This window comes from Bombus affinis, chromosome 4 (genome assembly GCF_024516045.1).
Source record: "Bombus affinis isolate iyBomAffi1 chromosome 4, iyBomAffi1.2, whole genome shotgun sequence".
Classification (NCBI taxonomy): domain Eukaryota; kingdom Metazoa; phylum Arthropoda; class Insecta; order Hymenoptera; family Apidae; genus Bombus; species Bombus affinis.
Window position 1 is genome coordinate 5,036,660 of NC_066347.1, and position 18,469 is coordinate 5,055,128.

General features: G+C 33.3%; 2 protein-coding genes across 6 annotated transcripts in view; both read left to right on the forward strand.

The window, feature by feature from the left end:
- Positions 1–197: 197 nt before the first annotated feature.
- On the forward strand, positions 198–13,858 carry LOC126915881 (von Willebrand factor A domain-containing protein 8). Of its 5 annotated transcripts, none has more exons than XM_050720991.1 (19): positions 198–793; positions 1,291–1,374; positions 1,457–1,878; positions 1,954–2,118; positions 7,286–7,444; positions 7,529–7,765; positions 7,837–8,049; positions 8,135–8,295; positions 8,360–8,642; positions 8,730–9,428; positions 9,790–10,170; positions 10,275–10,426; positions 10,598–11,027; positions 11,096–11,850; positions 11,928–12,238; positions 12,307–12,558; positions 12,743–13,137; positions 13,211–13,449; positions 13,533–13,858. In XM_050720991.1, exons 2-19 carry the CDS (start codon positions 1,299–1,301, stop codon positions 13,648–13,650), a joined length of 5,448 nt encoding a protein of 1,815 aa, XP_050576948.1. In that variant the 5' UTR covers positions 198–793; positions 1,291–1,298; the 3' UTR covers positions 13,651–13,858. The 5 variants fall into 5 exon arrangements, with proteins under 5 accessions (XP_050576948.1, XP_050576946.1, XP_050576949.1 ...); XM_050720989.1 differs by lacking the exon at positions 198–793 and adding an exon at positions 1,039–1,212; XM_050720992.1 differs by lacking the exons at positions 198–793; positions 1,291–1,374; positions 1,457–1,878; positions 1,954–2,118 and adding an exon at positions 3,190–4,359.
- A 625-nt stretch (positions 13,859–14,483) lies between these two features.
- Positions 14,484–18,469, forward strand: part of LOC126915883 (uncharacterized) — a 244,432-nt gene continuing 240,446 nt past the window's right edge. The window contains exon 1 of the mRNA XM_050721009.1: positions 14,484–14,802. Within this exon, the coding sequence (XP_050576966.1) occupies positions 14,501–14,802 (302 nt within the window). The 5' untranslated portion in view covers positions 14,484–14,500. The remainder of the gene's footprint in view (positions 14,803–18,469) is intronic.

Here is an 18,469-nt window from a genome sequence, read left to right on the forward strand (position 1 = left end):
TGGCTTATCACGAGATTTGCTTTATTATTAGGGTGCTGTTTTTCTGAAATGGGTTTACATTTCCAGTTTATTACCTAAATAGTATTAAATGAATAACATGTAGGAATTGAAATGTAAATCTTTGTAACGCTTGATATACTGTATAGATATTAATTTAAGAGTAATTTATTTACATTTTATATTGTGCATAAAGTACTTAATGCTATGATTTGCTATACAGAACAATGACACTTAAGAGAAACACTAATTTGAAGGTAAACGGATGATATAAATTTAATGAAATAGGAAATGAAACATAATGTAATACTTTAATTATTTGACACAAATATTTTATAAGCACTTTTATTTGAAATTCACTGCTTGGAAGTGTTTATTATCAAGTACAAAGTTTATTTATATTTAGATATTTTGGAAATCATAAATTACAGCAATACTGTTTGTTTTGTATACAGCTAATTTGTCGAGCTAAAACATTAGGCAACTGTAACATATATATGTTAATTTCAATATAGTCTTTAGAATTATTGTAACACTCCTCAGTGTAATAATAAAAACGGTATATCATAATATATAAACATTTCTTTGTTTCTTACATTTCTTATTTATTATATATCTACAAATATATTAAATCAATAATACGTTACTTCATGACTTACACAATACTCAGTTATGAAATAAATAATAAATATTCAAATTATAACATGTGTTCTAAGTACAATTCTCCTCGAGCAAAAGTACAATTTTCCAGTCAATTAGGCTATTGTCAAATTCCTTTTTTGTGTAATATAAACCGGTATGAATTTATATCATGTAACCTTACAAAAGTATTATATGAAGACATTTAGATTTCTTGTTTATTTGAAATATATATTATAATATAAAAATATTGAGAAAAATAGTATTATGAAGTATTTTATTGTGTTCATTTTTGTATTAACTTGTATCAAACTTTGGTCACGGTAATCAGTTCATTATACAATCATAATAATCTATATACATATGTATATATATCGTTATAAGTATACGTATATATTTTTACGAAAAAGAATATCTTTTCTATAATTCTTTTTAAACTGTAATGTGAAATAAATTAAAATAAAACAATGTTATACGTTTTATGTCATTTTCATCGCATGTCAACTAATCATAAAGTTTTAACGAGATCTAATGTATTTCGTTCTAACCTTTTATTATTTGCACGTTGCAAATCAGGTATCATAAATTAAAATAGATCAATTACTTGTGATATGGCGATATCACTGTAGTTTAATTATTTCATTTTAACTTTAGATAATAATATGATTGTTAGTATTGGCCAAGTTTCAAAAACAGTGAAAGCACCAAAAAAGCCTGAGTATGTGCCTAGAAAATACTGTAAGTTAAATAAGTATTTTCCTTACATTATTTATTTTGTTCCTGAAGGAAAGCATTATAACAGTGATTTTTATGCAAACAGTGTTAAATCTATCTACTCAAAATGAGGATGCATCTACATTAAGGCATTTAAAATGGATGCTTCAAAAAGATGTTTTATCTCAAGATATTTTTTTAATTGGAGGTCCAGGGACTAGACGTAGAAAATTAGCTCTTGCTTTTCTTGAATTCACAGACCGTGAAGTAGAATTTATAGCACTTTCAAGGGATACAACAGAAGCAGATCTAAAACAGCGGAGAGAAATAAGAAGTGGCACTGCTTATTATCATGATCAAAGTGCTGTAAGGGCTGCAACAAATGGAAGGATTCTTATTATTGAAGGTGTAGAGAAAGCTGAAAGAAATGTTCTTCCTGTTCTGAATAATTTATTGGAAAACCGTGAAATGCATTTAGAGGATGGGAGATTTCTTGTCCCTGCAACACGTTATGATAAGTTACTCAAGGTATTAATATCTGTATATGTGCATTGATTTGTTACTATTGATTAATGGATTTAGTAAATGTGTACTTTTTTTTAGACATACAGCCAGGAGGAATTAGATAATTGGAGACTAGTTAGAGTTAGCGAAGACTTTAGAGTTATTGCACTGGGTATGCCAGCACCAAGATATCCTGGCCATCCACTTGATCCTCCTCTTAGATCTAGGTTTCAAGCCAGACATATTCCACCTCCCAGTTTTGAAGTGAGTATGTTTAATTAATAAATCAGGTATCCTACATAATTTCACTTAAAATAATTTTACTAATATTAAAAATGATATAAAAAGAATTTTACGATTAAATTATAATGTAAAATTACTGTTCACCTCATCAAAAAAACATAATACGTGCATTATGCAATATATTGTGCAGAATTTTTACATTAAATAATTTATTCAATAAGTTCAGTGAAAATAATATATATATATATATATATATATATATATATATATATATATATATATATATATATATATATAAAATTATAAAATTATACAACGCAACTCTTTCTGAGTATACATTTAGTTATAGTACTTATTAACAATATAGGGATTTAGAAGTTCGTGAGTTATAGGTTTTATGTGACAACGCTCAGTAATTACTGGCGCGGCTCAGAGAAGATCGTGGCGCGTGTAATTTACTAAAGTTTTACTTGATTTATGTAGCGTCGTATCGTTAGGTATGGGGTGCGGAGGTCGCACAAACCCCTCCAGTCGGCCATCCCTTCCGGAGCCGGTTTCCTTCCTATATAAACTGTTCGTAGTTGCGCTATGGTCACAGTCATCGTAGTTTAGATCGCGTGTCGCGAGAGCAGTGGAACCTTGTTTGTCCTCCTGTTTAACTGGGAGTCAATACGTCGGAATTCGGTCGAATCACAAGTTCAACACGCGTTGTTAATATAAGAAGAATTATCAATAATCAAGATATATGCTTGAGAAACAAGATAATACAAAACGTCTTTTTGTATCTAAAAATTTTAAGAATAAGAAATATGGCAAACTAGAAAATATTTGTAAAAGAGAAACGTTACATCATTTAATGCAAATTGCTCGTGTTAATACTATACGTATTAATTACATTTTAAAAAATAATTTGAAATTTCCGATGTGTTTCTTTCTTGTATATTATTGTTAAATTAATAAGTAAATTATAATTGAACAATGCCAGCAATATGGTCGTCATCAGAAAGACCAATATCCGTCCGTACTATCTGGGTGGACGGCATTCGACACGCGATCTTATCACCCGATGATCCATTGATCCATTCCAAATCACGTCGACGTTCACGTATATCAAGGAATAAAAGTTACTCAACGGAGTATCAACAGTTGGAATCGAGGCTGGATCGACTGAACAATTGTTTCACAAACTTGCAGATGGTAGTTAGCAACGGTCTTTCAGAAGCCAAAGAAACTTCTCAGATATATCGCAAACTATCCGCACCTCCTTGTTCCAGAATTTCGACTAGTACGTCCGATACTAGTATCTTAGAATCTATCCTAAGTAATAATAGAAAATTTAAAAAGAAGTATCGCTGTCATAAAGCAATGAAAGAAGACCCAGTATTTTTCATCGACAAAGAAATTCTTAAAAGTGATATTTGTGAAAGAAGAACATCAGAGTCAGAGCCAGATTTTAAACTGAATATAACAGAATGTAGACAAACGGAGGGGACATCCGATACTTTTTGGAATCCATTATTTGAAAGGGTCCTCCAGTGGTTGGATTTGTCTGGGAAAACGCAAAATTTCAAGAGCGATTTGGAAGACCACTTTGCGGAAAGGTCATCTGACGAGGAGGAACAAAAATGGAGTGCTACCAAGAGGAGACTTCCCCGTTTGAAACGTGATCCTTTCGAAGATAGAGAACGAATAACGATGAGAAACAACAAATTACCTAGAGAGCGTAATTCAGAACGCCTTAGAAAGGAAGAAAATAAAATGACGCAAAGTCGCTTGCCCAAGATAAAGAATACGAGGGAACAGTTTCAAGAATTGAACGAAAAGTTAAATAGCGCAAAAACGTTTCCAAAGTCTGACGGAGATGAATCGAAAAATGAAATGAAAGAAAAAGCATCATCGGCGATATGGTGTCCTCCTAGCCGATTAAAGTTGCACGTAGTGATACCGAGTCTCGTTTGCAAAGAGTTTCACACGTCCTCGCAAGAATCATTGGTAGATGACTAAAAACAGTATTTAATCAGTCATATCATTACATGCATATTAGCAACTGTTTAATTTACATCAGATCTCCATAACATAATGTTTTTTAAAACTAATATCATCTTTTGCTGCAAGACTATCTCTAACAGGAATCTTATAAATCTATATAGATTAATCAACTATTAAAACATTTATCATAAATGATATAATATACTGTTTCTAGTGATAGAATTTTATTAAAAATCCCAACATGTTTAATACAAGTACTTACATCATCTAAAGGTAATTATCCATTATTCATACGTATACTTACTAACAGCATGTAACTGAATTATTTTTAATTCTTTTATAAACACTCGTATTACTTTTGTTTATTCGATTATAATGCATTATTTTGTTATATCAATTGCATGCGATATGCTCAACGATAATTAATTTCTACACGTTAGCTCGATTATTCGCGGAAATGTGTTTCCCTATTTGTGTAGCGAGCCTTTATTCGTTAATACTTGTGCATCGCCATGTATCATCCCTGTTTCATCCCTGTTCGCGACTTCCTACTGAAATTCAATACGTCGCAGCGTCAGAATAAATCCGGTTTTATCGAGAGTCAATTCGACACCCATTATCCTGCGCGTGAAGGAGCAGTTGGAAATGGTGCCGGCACGAGACATCGCGACCAAAGAACCTTACACGCTTTAGCGTCGTTTAGTATCGTTTGCAAATTGGAAAAAGTAAATAATATTCGTGGCAAGGGTCACATAAAAAGTCAAATATAATTAAGGGGTATTTAACTACCTTAGGGCGTTTCTTCGTGACGAGACGACAAAGCTTCCAATAGTACCTTCTAAAATTTCGCATCATGCAGTGCTATTTACGAACCAATAAGTTTACACGTAGAAGATCTGTTTTGCTTTAAAACATATCCGTATAGCGTAGGTTGAAAGTAGTTTTGGTACCTGGTACTTAGTTGAAAGTTGGTATTATTATTTCAAAAGTTGAGAGCAAAACACTACTTTTTTAAAATGTGACTTTATAGTATTAATTTCTTCCAAGAAACTGTATCAATCATACAGAAGTGGAGAAATTTATTTTTTCCAAATCAAACTCAGGTAACATAATGAAATCAGTTGTGCACTGAATATTCTATGCTCATGTCTCTTTTTAACAGCGAATTACTTTGCTGGAATTACATATATACTTAGTCTTAACGAGTTACATATGTATTTAATTTTATTCTTAATGCTCCATTTATGAATTTACATAAACGAATTTATAGGATTCTTTCTTAAACCTCCTATATTTGCGATGTAGTCTTAAAGATTTAGTTTAAAAAGAATGATGAAAATTATTGGGAATAATTGAACAATAAATCATGGTATGGTATGGTTTATATTGCATAATTGTGACATTTTTGTAAGGGTCGAATATGTAGCGGCACATGAGTCACGACTAATCCTCCACAAATATTTTACATAGTTAAGATAGAGAACTGCCGATTATTGTGTAATAGTACATGATTTATGAACTCTGCATTGAACCTCAATGATTTATTGGAGGCTATAATCGCGTGATTGCAGTTTCGAACAAGACATTGATGTCATAATCGGTCAGAGTATTTTAAGAAGTTTCCGAAAGTTTGTCACTTACATCAGAGACATGTATCGTTATTTACAAAGGAATGAACAGTGTCGATCTTATCTCAGAATATAACTTTTGTAAAAAAGTTTGCAGTTATTCAACACTGCAGCAGTTCCTTTAAATTGCATTCGTTTCATGAGTTATTGGAAGTGACATCAAACGCCAAGTAATAATGCAATTTAACATGCAATCGTGATCTATGTTCATTAATAGAAACTTTAAGTTTTAATTGAAAGAGACAAAAAGAACCTTGTAATGAACGCATACTCGGTAACGATTCGTTCGAAACATATCCAACTTTTCCGTTTCTAAGAAAGTAATTGCTTTTTCTACGTACGTTTACAAGTACCATAGAAATGATTCTTTATGACTATAGAATGGCTGCTTAATGTAAATTATTTCTATTTGCCCCCACTAAAGGAACATTTTCGTGATATCATTTATTACAATTTTACGAAAATTAATACAATAATCGCTAATTAATACAACGTAATATCACGAGAATTTGCTTTTAATGTCCTTACGAACAAGTAGAAACAATCTATAAGACAGTCATTCTACGATCATAACGTTTCTATGGTACTTGTAAATGTTTTTAATAACAATACAAAAATATACGATATACGGAAGTTTATATGGTTGTTTCTGACATATCAAAATCTTAAGGTATTGATAATTAATACAAAATATTAATCAATGAAATATAAATATTAAAATATAATATTAATAAAATATTAATTAAATATAATAAAATATTAATAAAATAAAATATAATAATAAAACATTAATCAAAATATTAATTAATGAAAAAAACAATCGTGTAATCTATCATGTATGTACTTCCTAAATTTTTGAAAATTAAAATCCTCTAAACTTTTTAAGTATTAATACAGTAGCAACAATGAAATCTTTCAAGAGCTGTTTCTTTCTGTTCTTAACGAAAATAGGGATATAAGAAAGGTTTGATGGAAGTTGAATTGATATCAAGGTAGTTTCAGCTTTTTTCGCCAGATCTATTCCGGGGATTGTTAAAGCAATCGTATTTTCCCGGAAACCGCGATAATCGCGCCGATAGGTCTGAGAATGTAGTCCAATTGAAACTTTCCGATAGAAATCTGTAAGCTATCTAGAGAGTTTCGTGCCGAGTGGTAGTTATTATCGTACTTGGCGCGCACTGGAAAGCTCTCTTGGTGCTAATCACTCGCGTGGACTGTTTCAAACAAATTGTGGTGTAACATTCCGTACGCGGACTTGTTCACAATTATGCAGGATATGCGGTTCTCTGGCAAATGGAAATAATGCGAATACCTCGCGGAAGTAGTGTAACCATAACTTTGCTCACTATGAGGTATTCGAAGCAGCGTGAATTATTAACTTCTGCTTGAGAGTTAAAGTCATCGTAAACAGCATGCTTCGTACACTCATTGTGTACGATTGACACGCAAGAAAAAGTCTAAACAAATTTTCTTACATCATGTAAAAGAAAAAAATTTATCAAAATATCAAGCTAAAATAGTATTTAGGGAAATTTTCGAGAAATTTATTTGAACATTTTTGCAATTTTTAGGAGCAATTGAACACATTAAAAAATCTAGTTACGCACACTGATACTGTGAAATTAAAGCAATTATTATCGTGCTCGCACGCTTTCGTTACACAAGAGGCTGTGTCCTTAGGTCTTCCGGATTTTCCTCTCGATAATTTGACATCGGTTGCTATTATACTGGTAAATTGTTTATCCTAAATTCTTCTTTATTCTGAATTTCGATTTACTTAATCTATTATTTGCTAATTTGTGTGTAAACCGCAGGATAAGTGTCCATACCTGTCGGTGTACGATATATTTTACAGATGTTATCCGTATAAGCTATTTTTGGCAAAGGAGGGCCAATTGTCCGTCGAAAGTATCCTCGAAACTTTTAATATACCGAAACCAACGATGCACGACGTTATGATTTCAAAATATGTAAACGTAGATAGGAAAAATGAAGAAGACAATTCAATGAGTGTCAGTATAAAGCATCCTTCAGGGGAAATAGGGTTGAACGTGAGTAGACTTATTAAGAAAGAAGAATTTATAAATTTGCACATCATACTTCAATCGTATGTTTTAAATAGGTTCCTTGTGGCACGAAAAAGATTAATGAAAAAGCACAAGAAAGTAAATACGTAGAAACGAGTTATCAGAATAATTTATTGATAAGTTTGTTAGAATCGCATGTTGTTTCTGATATTTGTTTGATCGGTCCAAAAGGATGTGGGAAATCAATAACTGTACAAACGTTAGCTAATTTATTGGGGTACGAAATCGAGCCTGTCGTATTGTATCAGGCAAGTGTCACATATTCGTACACATCTCTAAATTAATTTTAAATAAACATATAATTTATTTGAAACAATTGAAATATCTTCTTAGGATATGACATCTAGAGACTTGATACAACAACGGACAACATTGTCCAATGGTGATACGGTTTGGAAAAATTCGCCGCTAGTCGATGCAGCTTTGCATGGAAAATTGGCTATACTGGATGGAATTAACAGAATCGATCCTAGCACTCTAGCTATTGTACATAGGTACATTGTCTTTAAACATTTTAAGCTCTCCAAATGTCCTTTTATTCGTTTTATTCATTTTTAGATTGGTTCACGATCGAGAGTTACAGCTGCACGACGGCAAAAGACTCATCAGAGCAGATCGTTACGACGAGATAAAGGAGAAGTACAATAAATCTGACGCAGAACTGCAAGAATCAGGTGTGCTGCGTATTCATCCATCGTTTCGAATTATAGCTTTAGCAGAATCACCGATGCTTAACACGTCTTCGAGGCAATGGTTGAATTCAGAGCTGCTCAGTTTGTTCCTTTTCCACGAGATGAGGCCGCTCACCAAGTCGGAGGAGCTTCATATCGTTCGATCAAAGGTATTTTTTATCATTTTTGTTCGTTCCTTTTAACATTTGACAGAGACGTTTCCATGTATACCAAATGATGACATGTGTTGTTTTTAGTACGGGGAACCTTCCACGGCGTTATTAAACATTTTGGAATTGGCACACGTACTGCGATCCTCCAGCGATCCAACTTTACAGTCCTTAGCTAGCTTTCTCAGTACGAGACAGCTTCTGAGGATAGCAGAAAGGATGCACAAGTTCCAAACTGACGATGCTTATAGCGCAGTGCAACGCTCTTGTCTGGCTCGTTTCTTACCAGCGATAGCGAAACAAGCACTGGACGATTGCTGCAATAGCGTAGGTATCGTTGCAACGAAAAATACGGTGGACCAGAATATCAAGTGTCAAATTAATGGGAATACCGTAAAAATTGGTAATACGGTTACCGAACGATACAACACGACAGCTTTGACAAAAGTACCTGATGTTTTATTTTACGACGTGCCGCAGCACGTTGCACTATTGGAGAATCTACTGCAAGACTTTAGTTTAGGACAGAATCTGTTGCTAGTTGGAAACCAGGGTGTCGGCAAAAATAAAATCGTCGATCGATTGTTACAACTTCTAAATAGGCCGCGTGAATATATACAACTACACAGGGACACTACTGTTCAAACTTTGACTCTTCAACCAATGGTTAGGGATGGAAAAGTTGTGTACGAAGACTCGCCACTCGTGCAAGCTGTTAAATTAGGACACGTGCTCGTCGTTGATGAAGCGGACAAAGCTCCAACCCATGTTACGTGTATTTTAAAGGTATGTACGTGCAAACTAAGTTATATCGGATATGTTATCATAGAAATTAGTAGCCCACATAAAAGAGACGTGTACAGCTAATGAATCTGGTTTATAGTTTCCGAATAATTTAATTTAGACGATCTCTGTAACGATGTTTAAATTTAATCTTTCAATTTCTATATTTAATATTTTGGAGACTAAGAAATAGTACATTTTTTTATTGCCCGCACACTTTATAGCTGAACCAAATATCGTCCTGAATTATGAAACTTTAGCCAGTAAGATTACGGAACTTTAATGCCACCATAAGTTTTCTCAAAGTCTTAAGATTAAGATTTGATGCGTACAATTTCATTTTCTATGATCTTTCTGGTTCCAGACTTTAGTCGAATCTGGTGAAATGATATTATCAGATGGAAGACGTATAGTATCTTCTCTAAGTTCCGACGAAGAAAATTCGAATAAAATACTGCTTCATCCAGATTTTAAGATGATAATATTAGCAAACAGACCCGGTTTTCCATTCTTGGGAAATGATTTCTTTGGAGCATTGGGTGATCTATTCAGTACGCATACGGTCGATAATCCAAGCGTTGAAAATGAAATTCAACTTTTGAAACGTTACGGTCCGAATGTAGACGAGCAAATAATATTTAAATTGGTAAAAGCTTTTGGAAAATTGCGAAATATGGCTGATCAAGGATTAGTTTCGTATCCATATTCGACTCGGGAAGTTGTTAATATTGTAAAGCATTTAGAGGTGAGCTTTTATCATTGTTTATTATTTATATGAACCTCGATCCAAAGCTTTATTCAATCCGTGATGTTTCGTTCATTGGCGAATTTTTTTACTTACTTTTTCAGAAATTCCCACAAGAACCTTTATCTAAGGTGGTGCGAAATGTATTCGATTTCGATCGATATAGCGAGGAAACTTTTGATACTTTAGTATCTGTATTACACGAACATGGGATTCCCATTGGAACAAGTTCTACTAATATTGCGTTAGCGAAAGAGTAAGATATTTAATAAAAAGAATTCCGTTAGAATAGCTTTTACCTCGGGCAAATGAAAGTTATACGTTTAACATGTATTTTTATTTTTGAATAATATACACGTATTTAGAACAAGAATAAAACATAGAAAGAATACAACGTTTAATATTTCTTTTTCCTTTTCCTTTGCAGAATATCTTTGCCGGAAAGCAAAATTAGTGCTACCTGGAATTTTTCTAATAAGCAGGACGTGCTACGCGTGCAGGAAAAATATATTAAGTTAAAACCACCGATAAGTTTAAGTCAAAAGATTTTATCTTTAGATCGCGTTGAAGCCAGATCAGCTTTATTTACTGAATTACAAAGTTATTGGACCATTCCAATTAGTGACACCGCCGTAGTCGCAGGTCTGTCAGTTATTAAAGGTACAAAAGCCGATGGAAAGGATGATGTAATTAATGTCCTTACTACGAATCCATTAAAGATCTTTAGCATGATTCAAGAATCAGATAAAGTTCAGGAAACTACGTTACATGGATTAATAAATTCTGAAAGAAGCAATAGACTTCGATTCACTATGGCAAGTGATAAAAATCAAAACGTTTTAGTTTACGAAGAAACAGTAAGTAATCTTTATATCAAATGAATTTCTTTTTATTATAGCGTATTGTATAAAATGTTTGTTTTCAGAGCAATGTTCTTTTAATAGTGAATTTAGGCGAAGGATTCGTTCAGAAGGTAGAAATATTATCTTTCTTCGATATGGCATCGGATAAAATATCAAATGCCTTGAGAAATACAAGTTTTCATCGAAAAATGAAGACGGATTTGATAAAATCCCATAATCAAATCGTTTTCTATGTCTATAATTCTAACAAGATTGAAGTGGTCGATTTAAATCGCATGTGTTTCTACATAGTGAATTTACCGTTTGAAATAGAATCAATTTTACTTCCATCAGAAAAAAGGTGGTTGATTCAAGGTAGAAATCAAAACAAATATATTCTCAAGAAATCTGTAGAATCGTCACCGTGTCCAAATATTTTACAACAAGTAGAAGAATCTAGCAAAAATAATTTTGAAAATGATTTATTTCTCAGTTGCTCTGACAGCAACTTGAACAGCAATCTACTTAGTGCAGCACTGAAACAGAAAATAGATTCTCCAAATAGATTGCTAGTATCTAACAATACCTATGCCACTATCGCTGTTGGATTTCCTGATCTAGATAGTTTTAACGAACTACATACTTGGCCAAGACCAAAACAGAGCAGAAGCTCCGCGCCCCCTGTTTTTATGGATAATGGGCAAATTATTAGAACGGTTACAGCTCGTGAAGTTCCTAATGATATTCTTCCAAACACTGGAGCAAATTTAGGGGTCGTTGGTTATATAGAAATTGTTGATATCGTAAATCAGAAGCTACGATATATACCCGTACCAGAGTAAGTATATGTGATTAAATTTAATGTCCAATAATTATTAAATATGTACTTATTAACCGTATTATTTATATCCTTAGACTATCCACCGTATCGAATATGACTCAATTTTTGTATCCAAACAAGCATAACTTGTATATTGCTCTTAAATCAAATCAGGATCTTGTAACGGTAGATGCAGGTGGTTGCGTTCGCCTTTGGGAGGTGTCTCTAGCGAATATTGAAAAATCACTTGGAGCTTGGCGAAGAATGTTGGAAGACGGTAATGAAAATTTGCAAATGACGAAAGAAAGGTATTCTGGCTTGGATGTTAGTGGTCCAAAACATGGTAAAATCGATGACAAAAACGAACCGCACGTTGGAGGCAATACATGGGCAGGAGGAACCGGAGGTATGGTGTGTGATGTACTAAACACAACAAAGGATGATGCAATATAAAACATACAATGAAAATTTCAGGAAGGGACACAGCTGGTCTTGGTGGAAAAGGTGGACCTTATCGCTTAGATGCTGGCCATACGGTGCATCAACTTAGCGACGAAGAAAAGAACGCGGTACCGGAACATATTAAAAAGGCAGCGAGAGAAATGGGTCTTAAAGCGTTTCAGCAGCGACTAAGAGAAATTAATATGAGCGAATATGATCATAATCTTTATTCCCAATTCAGTGACGCTGTTCAGAAGCAAGTTAAAGCGTTAAGAACTATAATAGGTTAATATATCCGAATATTGCTATATCAGTATAGATTTCTAGACTAATTAAAGATATATCAGACATCTGATAAACTTTAATGCGCCATTCGAATTAAATATTTATGCTTGGAAAAGATAATTTATAACTACGAAATATTTATTTTATTTTAATAAAGTTAAAATGCTTCAATTACGTTTTACAGATAGTCTACAGGCAAAAAGTAAAGAACGTCAATGGTGCAGGCACCAAACTTCCGGCGAGCTAGACGATACTAAATTAATCGAAGGATTAACAGGGGAAAGAACAATTTACCGAAGAAGGGCGGAGAAAGAACCTGAGCTCGGCACTCCTCCGACAAAACCGAAGCGTTTAAAATTAGTAGTGGACGTTTCTGGTAGCATGTATAGGTTTAATGGCTATGATGGACGTCTTGATAGAGAAATGGAAGCTTGTGTTATGGTAATGGAGGCGTTTAGTGGGTACGAAGGGAAGTTTCAGTACGATATCGTTGGCCATTCCGGTGATGACTATAATATTGTTTTTGTAAAGCATACTCAACCGCCGGCTAATAATAAGCGTAGATTGGAAGTAATAAAGGTAATAGTAGTTAAAAAACATTGTTCCAATTAAACGTGGGGTGCGGTATTACGAACGATATCATTTTTTTTAGACGATGCATGCACACTCACAATTTTGCATGTCTGGCGATAATACTTTAGAGGCGACTCAACATGCGATCGCGAATCTAGCTAAAGAAGACGCCGATGAATGTATCGTTGTTGTGCTGTCGGACGCCAATTTTGAACGTTATGGTATTCGTCCCGAGCTATTTACAAAAATTCTTACATCGAATTCAGATGTTAATGCATTTGCTATATTTATTGGTTCTTTAGGCGATCAAGCTTTTTAGTAAGTATATTGTTTGATATTCGTAAAATGTTGGAATACTTTTTAAACAAATACAGATAAAAATGTATATTTTTAATTTTAAGTTTAACCAAGAAGATAGCCTCGGGACGTGCGTTTGTCTGTATGGATCTCAAGGATATACCTCGAATCTTGCAACAAATATTTGCTGCTTCTTTGTTAAGTACTACAAGATCCGGTTGATGTATCGCCGATGTAACATACTTTGTTATCAATCTTTAAATAAATATTTATAAGGGTATAAACCGTTAATAGCTAAGAAATGTATTGTAATATATACGTATTTGGTATTATTATTAATTTGTTATATATACATATGTAATAGAATTACTTTTATCAAAATAATTTATTTTTACATTAAAATTAGTACTAATAAATTAATTCTACCATATTTTGTATTATCTTTCTTATTATAATTACTTTAAAAACATATATTAACCAATATTTACTAATTTACAACATGCAATACTTTTGCAAATATTGGTATCATTCTACTCATTGCATTTGACTATCTAGTAACAATAGAACATCGAATCTTACCGAAATTAACCGAAAGAACTCGAAATATTCAAAAACGTATCTTTATATTTCCATTCAATTTGCCCATAAATACAATTAATATAAATCTATTTATCCCACATACGTCACAACCAATTTATTTCATGATTAACACTTCAAAATAACACAAAAATGTTCTTATACAAAAAACAAAATATCTTACCGAGCAGTCCGCGAAATAAGCCAAAATTATCTTCAAACCAGTTAAGAAACATTGCACTTTACACTTTGAAAAAAAGATATTACATGTTATACACGCTGAATTTATTCCACGTGTTCGTCGAAGAAATATAACGTGTAGGGGGAGGTTCGATGCTCGCGCATCGCTAGGAGTCAGGACTCGATGCCTGATGGTGAGGGTTAGGGAAAAATGGGGGTGACGTTGCGAGTCGAAGTTGGCCGAATACAGCCGAAGCGAATCGAGAATGTCGAGTGGTGTGGGGCGTGCATTTATTAGTCGCACGCCGGTCGTTGAATGGAGCGGGTGTGGAGACGTGTACAAGGTGCCGGGCGTCGCAGTGCCACAGCTCGCTGTGGTTGCCCTGTGCAGCCTTGTCAGCTGCACGTGGACCAACGCGCGAAACGAGGAGGCGGTCGAAAATCTCGCGGTGGACCGCAAACGATCGTCTGTGGTTGTCAAGTGCAGCCATGTCCGGTACATCCGGTACTGATTAGAGTTCGTCGTACCCGACCCGCGGTTGGCAACTGTGACTGTCCACCGGAATCGCAACCTTGTCCGCATGTACCACGTACATCGGCTGTTCGACGTATTCGAAGGTAAATAAACATCTGTCATTGCCTATTTTTATCGATAACCTTCGATATTTGTCGTTCCTTCTTTTTCCGTTACCGTTCAATGTTTGGCGCGACAGTGTATGCTGTGTACACGTTGCGGAGCATTATGAATTAAAGGGGTGCAAGGGACGAAGGTCAAAGTAAACGTGTGCTGATCGTATTTGCGAAGCCGTAAACGAGGCTCATTGCGGCGCGAATATAGTGAAGTTGGCATCCTTTTGTAGAGTCAGGGTAATGTGTCTACTTAATCCTATTTTCTTTGAGTAGTTCGCAATCGAATCGTGTTATCTTGTTGTAAAATGTTTCTTAAGTTTGATGAAAATACGAAGGAATGGTTATTTGATATATATAATTTTTCGTTCCAATTCTATTGTTAGGCTGAAGTTCTTCTTAAAATATTTTCTTAACACATAAAATTGAAACGAAGGTGAAATTAGAATACAAAAATTCGAAGACTGTGGTAAGGTTAACAATGGAAAGGTTAGCAAGGAGATTCCGCGATGCATCGTAGTAAAGTAGAGGGGGAGAGGTTTGACGAGTCGAATCACCATCGTGTGATTTTATTATACCAAATAAATGTAAGGTTATGGACTGATCGAATGACTGCTTCGAGGAAGAAATACATAAACCGTACCTTATTGCATTGTAGGTTCGTATTCTACAGGTTGTTCAAGAAGTGCATAATAGTTTCAATCTCATATTTCTCTATTTATTTCGAAACAGGATCGGTAATGTTATATTAGAAGGAACTTTTGTCAGAAACTTTTTGCTAAAAAACAGATACAAGATAATTTTATTGGATAGTAATAGAATTTTTGATATATTAAATACATCATATAGATTAATAATAACATTTATTAGAGTAATATTATAACGATAATTGAAGTACATATATGCTATCTGCCTATAATTAATAACTAATATTTGTGTCTAGCATTGGAAAATAGAATGCACATTTATTCGCAAATTAAAACGAATAAATTATTAAGATATGAATATTTTATTTCGTAAAATAAACACTGTCACTGTGCTACGTCTAAATGTACATGTCCGTATTCATAATATTTACTTTTATTTTTTTGATTCTTCGTAATATGATTGTATGGAAACATAGTTGATGTCGACAATGTTTATTTTATAGCATAGTTATCAAGATGCGAATTACGTTTCATGATATTCGAAATAGTAATTACATAGGTATTCTTATTTCCGTGTTAGAACCTTTAAAGTGAAAAATCGATGGGCAAAAGCGTGCCTTTTTATGAGCCAAGAAAGTGAAATGTATTAATGATTTAAAATTTGCTTTGCTTTTGTCAATGTCAAATATGATTGAAACATTTTAGCAATAAAGTTTTAGTAATACGTTTTATATTGAAACCAATCAACATTGGTCTTACGAACGTAACTTTGTATAGCTTCCATCGTATCTTTTAATTAGTTTTCAAGGTAAATATTTTATTAATTTAACTTCTGGTTTATACGAGGAAGTCTTTAGTAAGAGACACTTAACACCAATTTATCAGAATATCGTTTGTAAATTGTTAATAAATCGTTTGTGACGTTTGAAGTTTAAAATTTCAAAAAGAACATTAGGTTTAATTGTGATTTAATTTTTTTATATATCGCTCTGAATAATTTTGCTTATGCATGGTCTTTAAATAATGCACGTTTCAGCGTGTCATTTTAGTTTATTATGATCCTAAAAATGAAAGATAACAAGCTATTATATTGTTTGCGGATTATCCTTCACAATTTCTTTTTTCCCTTTGTTTCTCAAAATTACTCGTAAACCATTTGAAGAGAAATTTCATATATTTTAGTTTGATGAATTTCATTGTCTTTTAACAAATTAATAATAATACATTTCTATTGTAAGGACTATCAACGTAATAATAACTTCCAATACAACCAAGTATTATAACAATAAAATATAAGATACAAATATAAACTGGATAAATACAATCTCCTTCTGAAAATCGTTTAAACATGTACGTACATAGTTTTCAGCATCGCCACGGGCATGTAATTAAGCAAGTTGTAATGAGGTACAAATGTAGTTTCATAGTTTCCAATGTAAGATTTATCAACGTTGTGCGAACTGCTTTATCCAGATCTACTAACTCTATCCAATTAACAATAACTTTATTCATTTAACACGATATTTCTAACTTTTCTCGAATGTCAGAGAAACGAGAAGCAAGTTAACAAACTTATTCCATTATTTTCTTCGTTTCTCACATTATTTAATTTATCAAAACAAATCATATACGAACAAATACTGTTTCTGTTTAAGCGAAGGATATTTATATTTATATTTATTTATATCTTTATAGCAAAAGTTGTATCGAACACAGGAAGACGACCTTAAATTCGACTAGAAGCAGATAACACTCGATCAAATGTCTACGTCGCAATAGATATCATCAGGATCTGGCAGAGCATAGCTGTGATTACAGGCAAAGCCAATAGCATTTGGTAGGACTTATCTAGGCTAGTATGAATCGACTGGACATGACAGAAAGCATTAAAAGCCAACAGGATTCAGCAGGATATAATATATCTTGGTACAATTTGATTCGAACGGTGTAAAATTAGCCGAAACGTCGGTAGAATTTAGTCAAAGTCGAGTAAGAAAAATTAAAGTCAGTTACATTCAAAGAAATCTGTAGGAATGCTGATCGTACAGTTCAGTAATAATAAATGGCGCCACGTTCATGCGTATGGTCGTATAAAGATCAATATATAGGTCACGGTGTCAATGGCACTTACCTCCATTCTATGGAGGTGGAATTTGATTCATAGAATTTGATTTTGATCGTAAATAACCGAATTGTATAATAACTACGTTTCCGTATTGAAGTACGATGAGATGAGAAAGACGATGAAAGAGTTTTTAATTTAATACAAGTAATTTTCACATTCATAGATGCGATCTGTGTATTAGTCTTGTTTGGAGTTAGAGCTTTCATAAAATTCTATTTTAATAGTTTAGACAGCATACCATAAGAGCATTTCTATTGGAAGTTATACTTCTTTAACCTGTTCTGACGGTGTACCAGAATATTGCTGATATCAGGATTTAATGTCCTTGAAGATGGTACGCTGTTCTCTAATATTAGAGCTTTGTCGCTTCACATAGTCGCGAGAAATTCACAAGATCCAAGTTTCACCGTTTATAGTTAGCAATCTATTTTACTAAATGGTAATTACTCAGGATATTGATTTTTTTTTAAAAGCTTCATTGGTATCTTCGTATCTCAGAATCTCCAAAGATTAATTGTATCTTTTCTCGAAATCAATGTCCTTTGTAAACTTTCTAAAATCCTTCAACAACAGCGTATATAAGGACAACAAAACGTTCTTAATTACCTCGCAAAACAGGCCAAGAACAAGCATGTAAAATGATTTAATAATATATATAAATCATCTTTTTTAAGAGCAAAAAAAGTTCAAAAATAAAAGTAACTATTTTAGTACCAAAAAACCATATTTTTCCATATTTTTGCATCGGTCTTCCCCATTATACGAGAAGCGGCAGAACTTTCTTGATTACCCGATATACATTTTTGCATATCGTGTCCATTCTGTATATTTTAACGCTTTAAATGCATAAACATCGCCTCCATCAATTCCAACCTCTTCCAGCGTA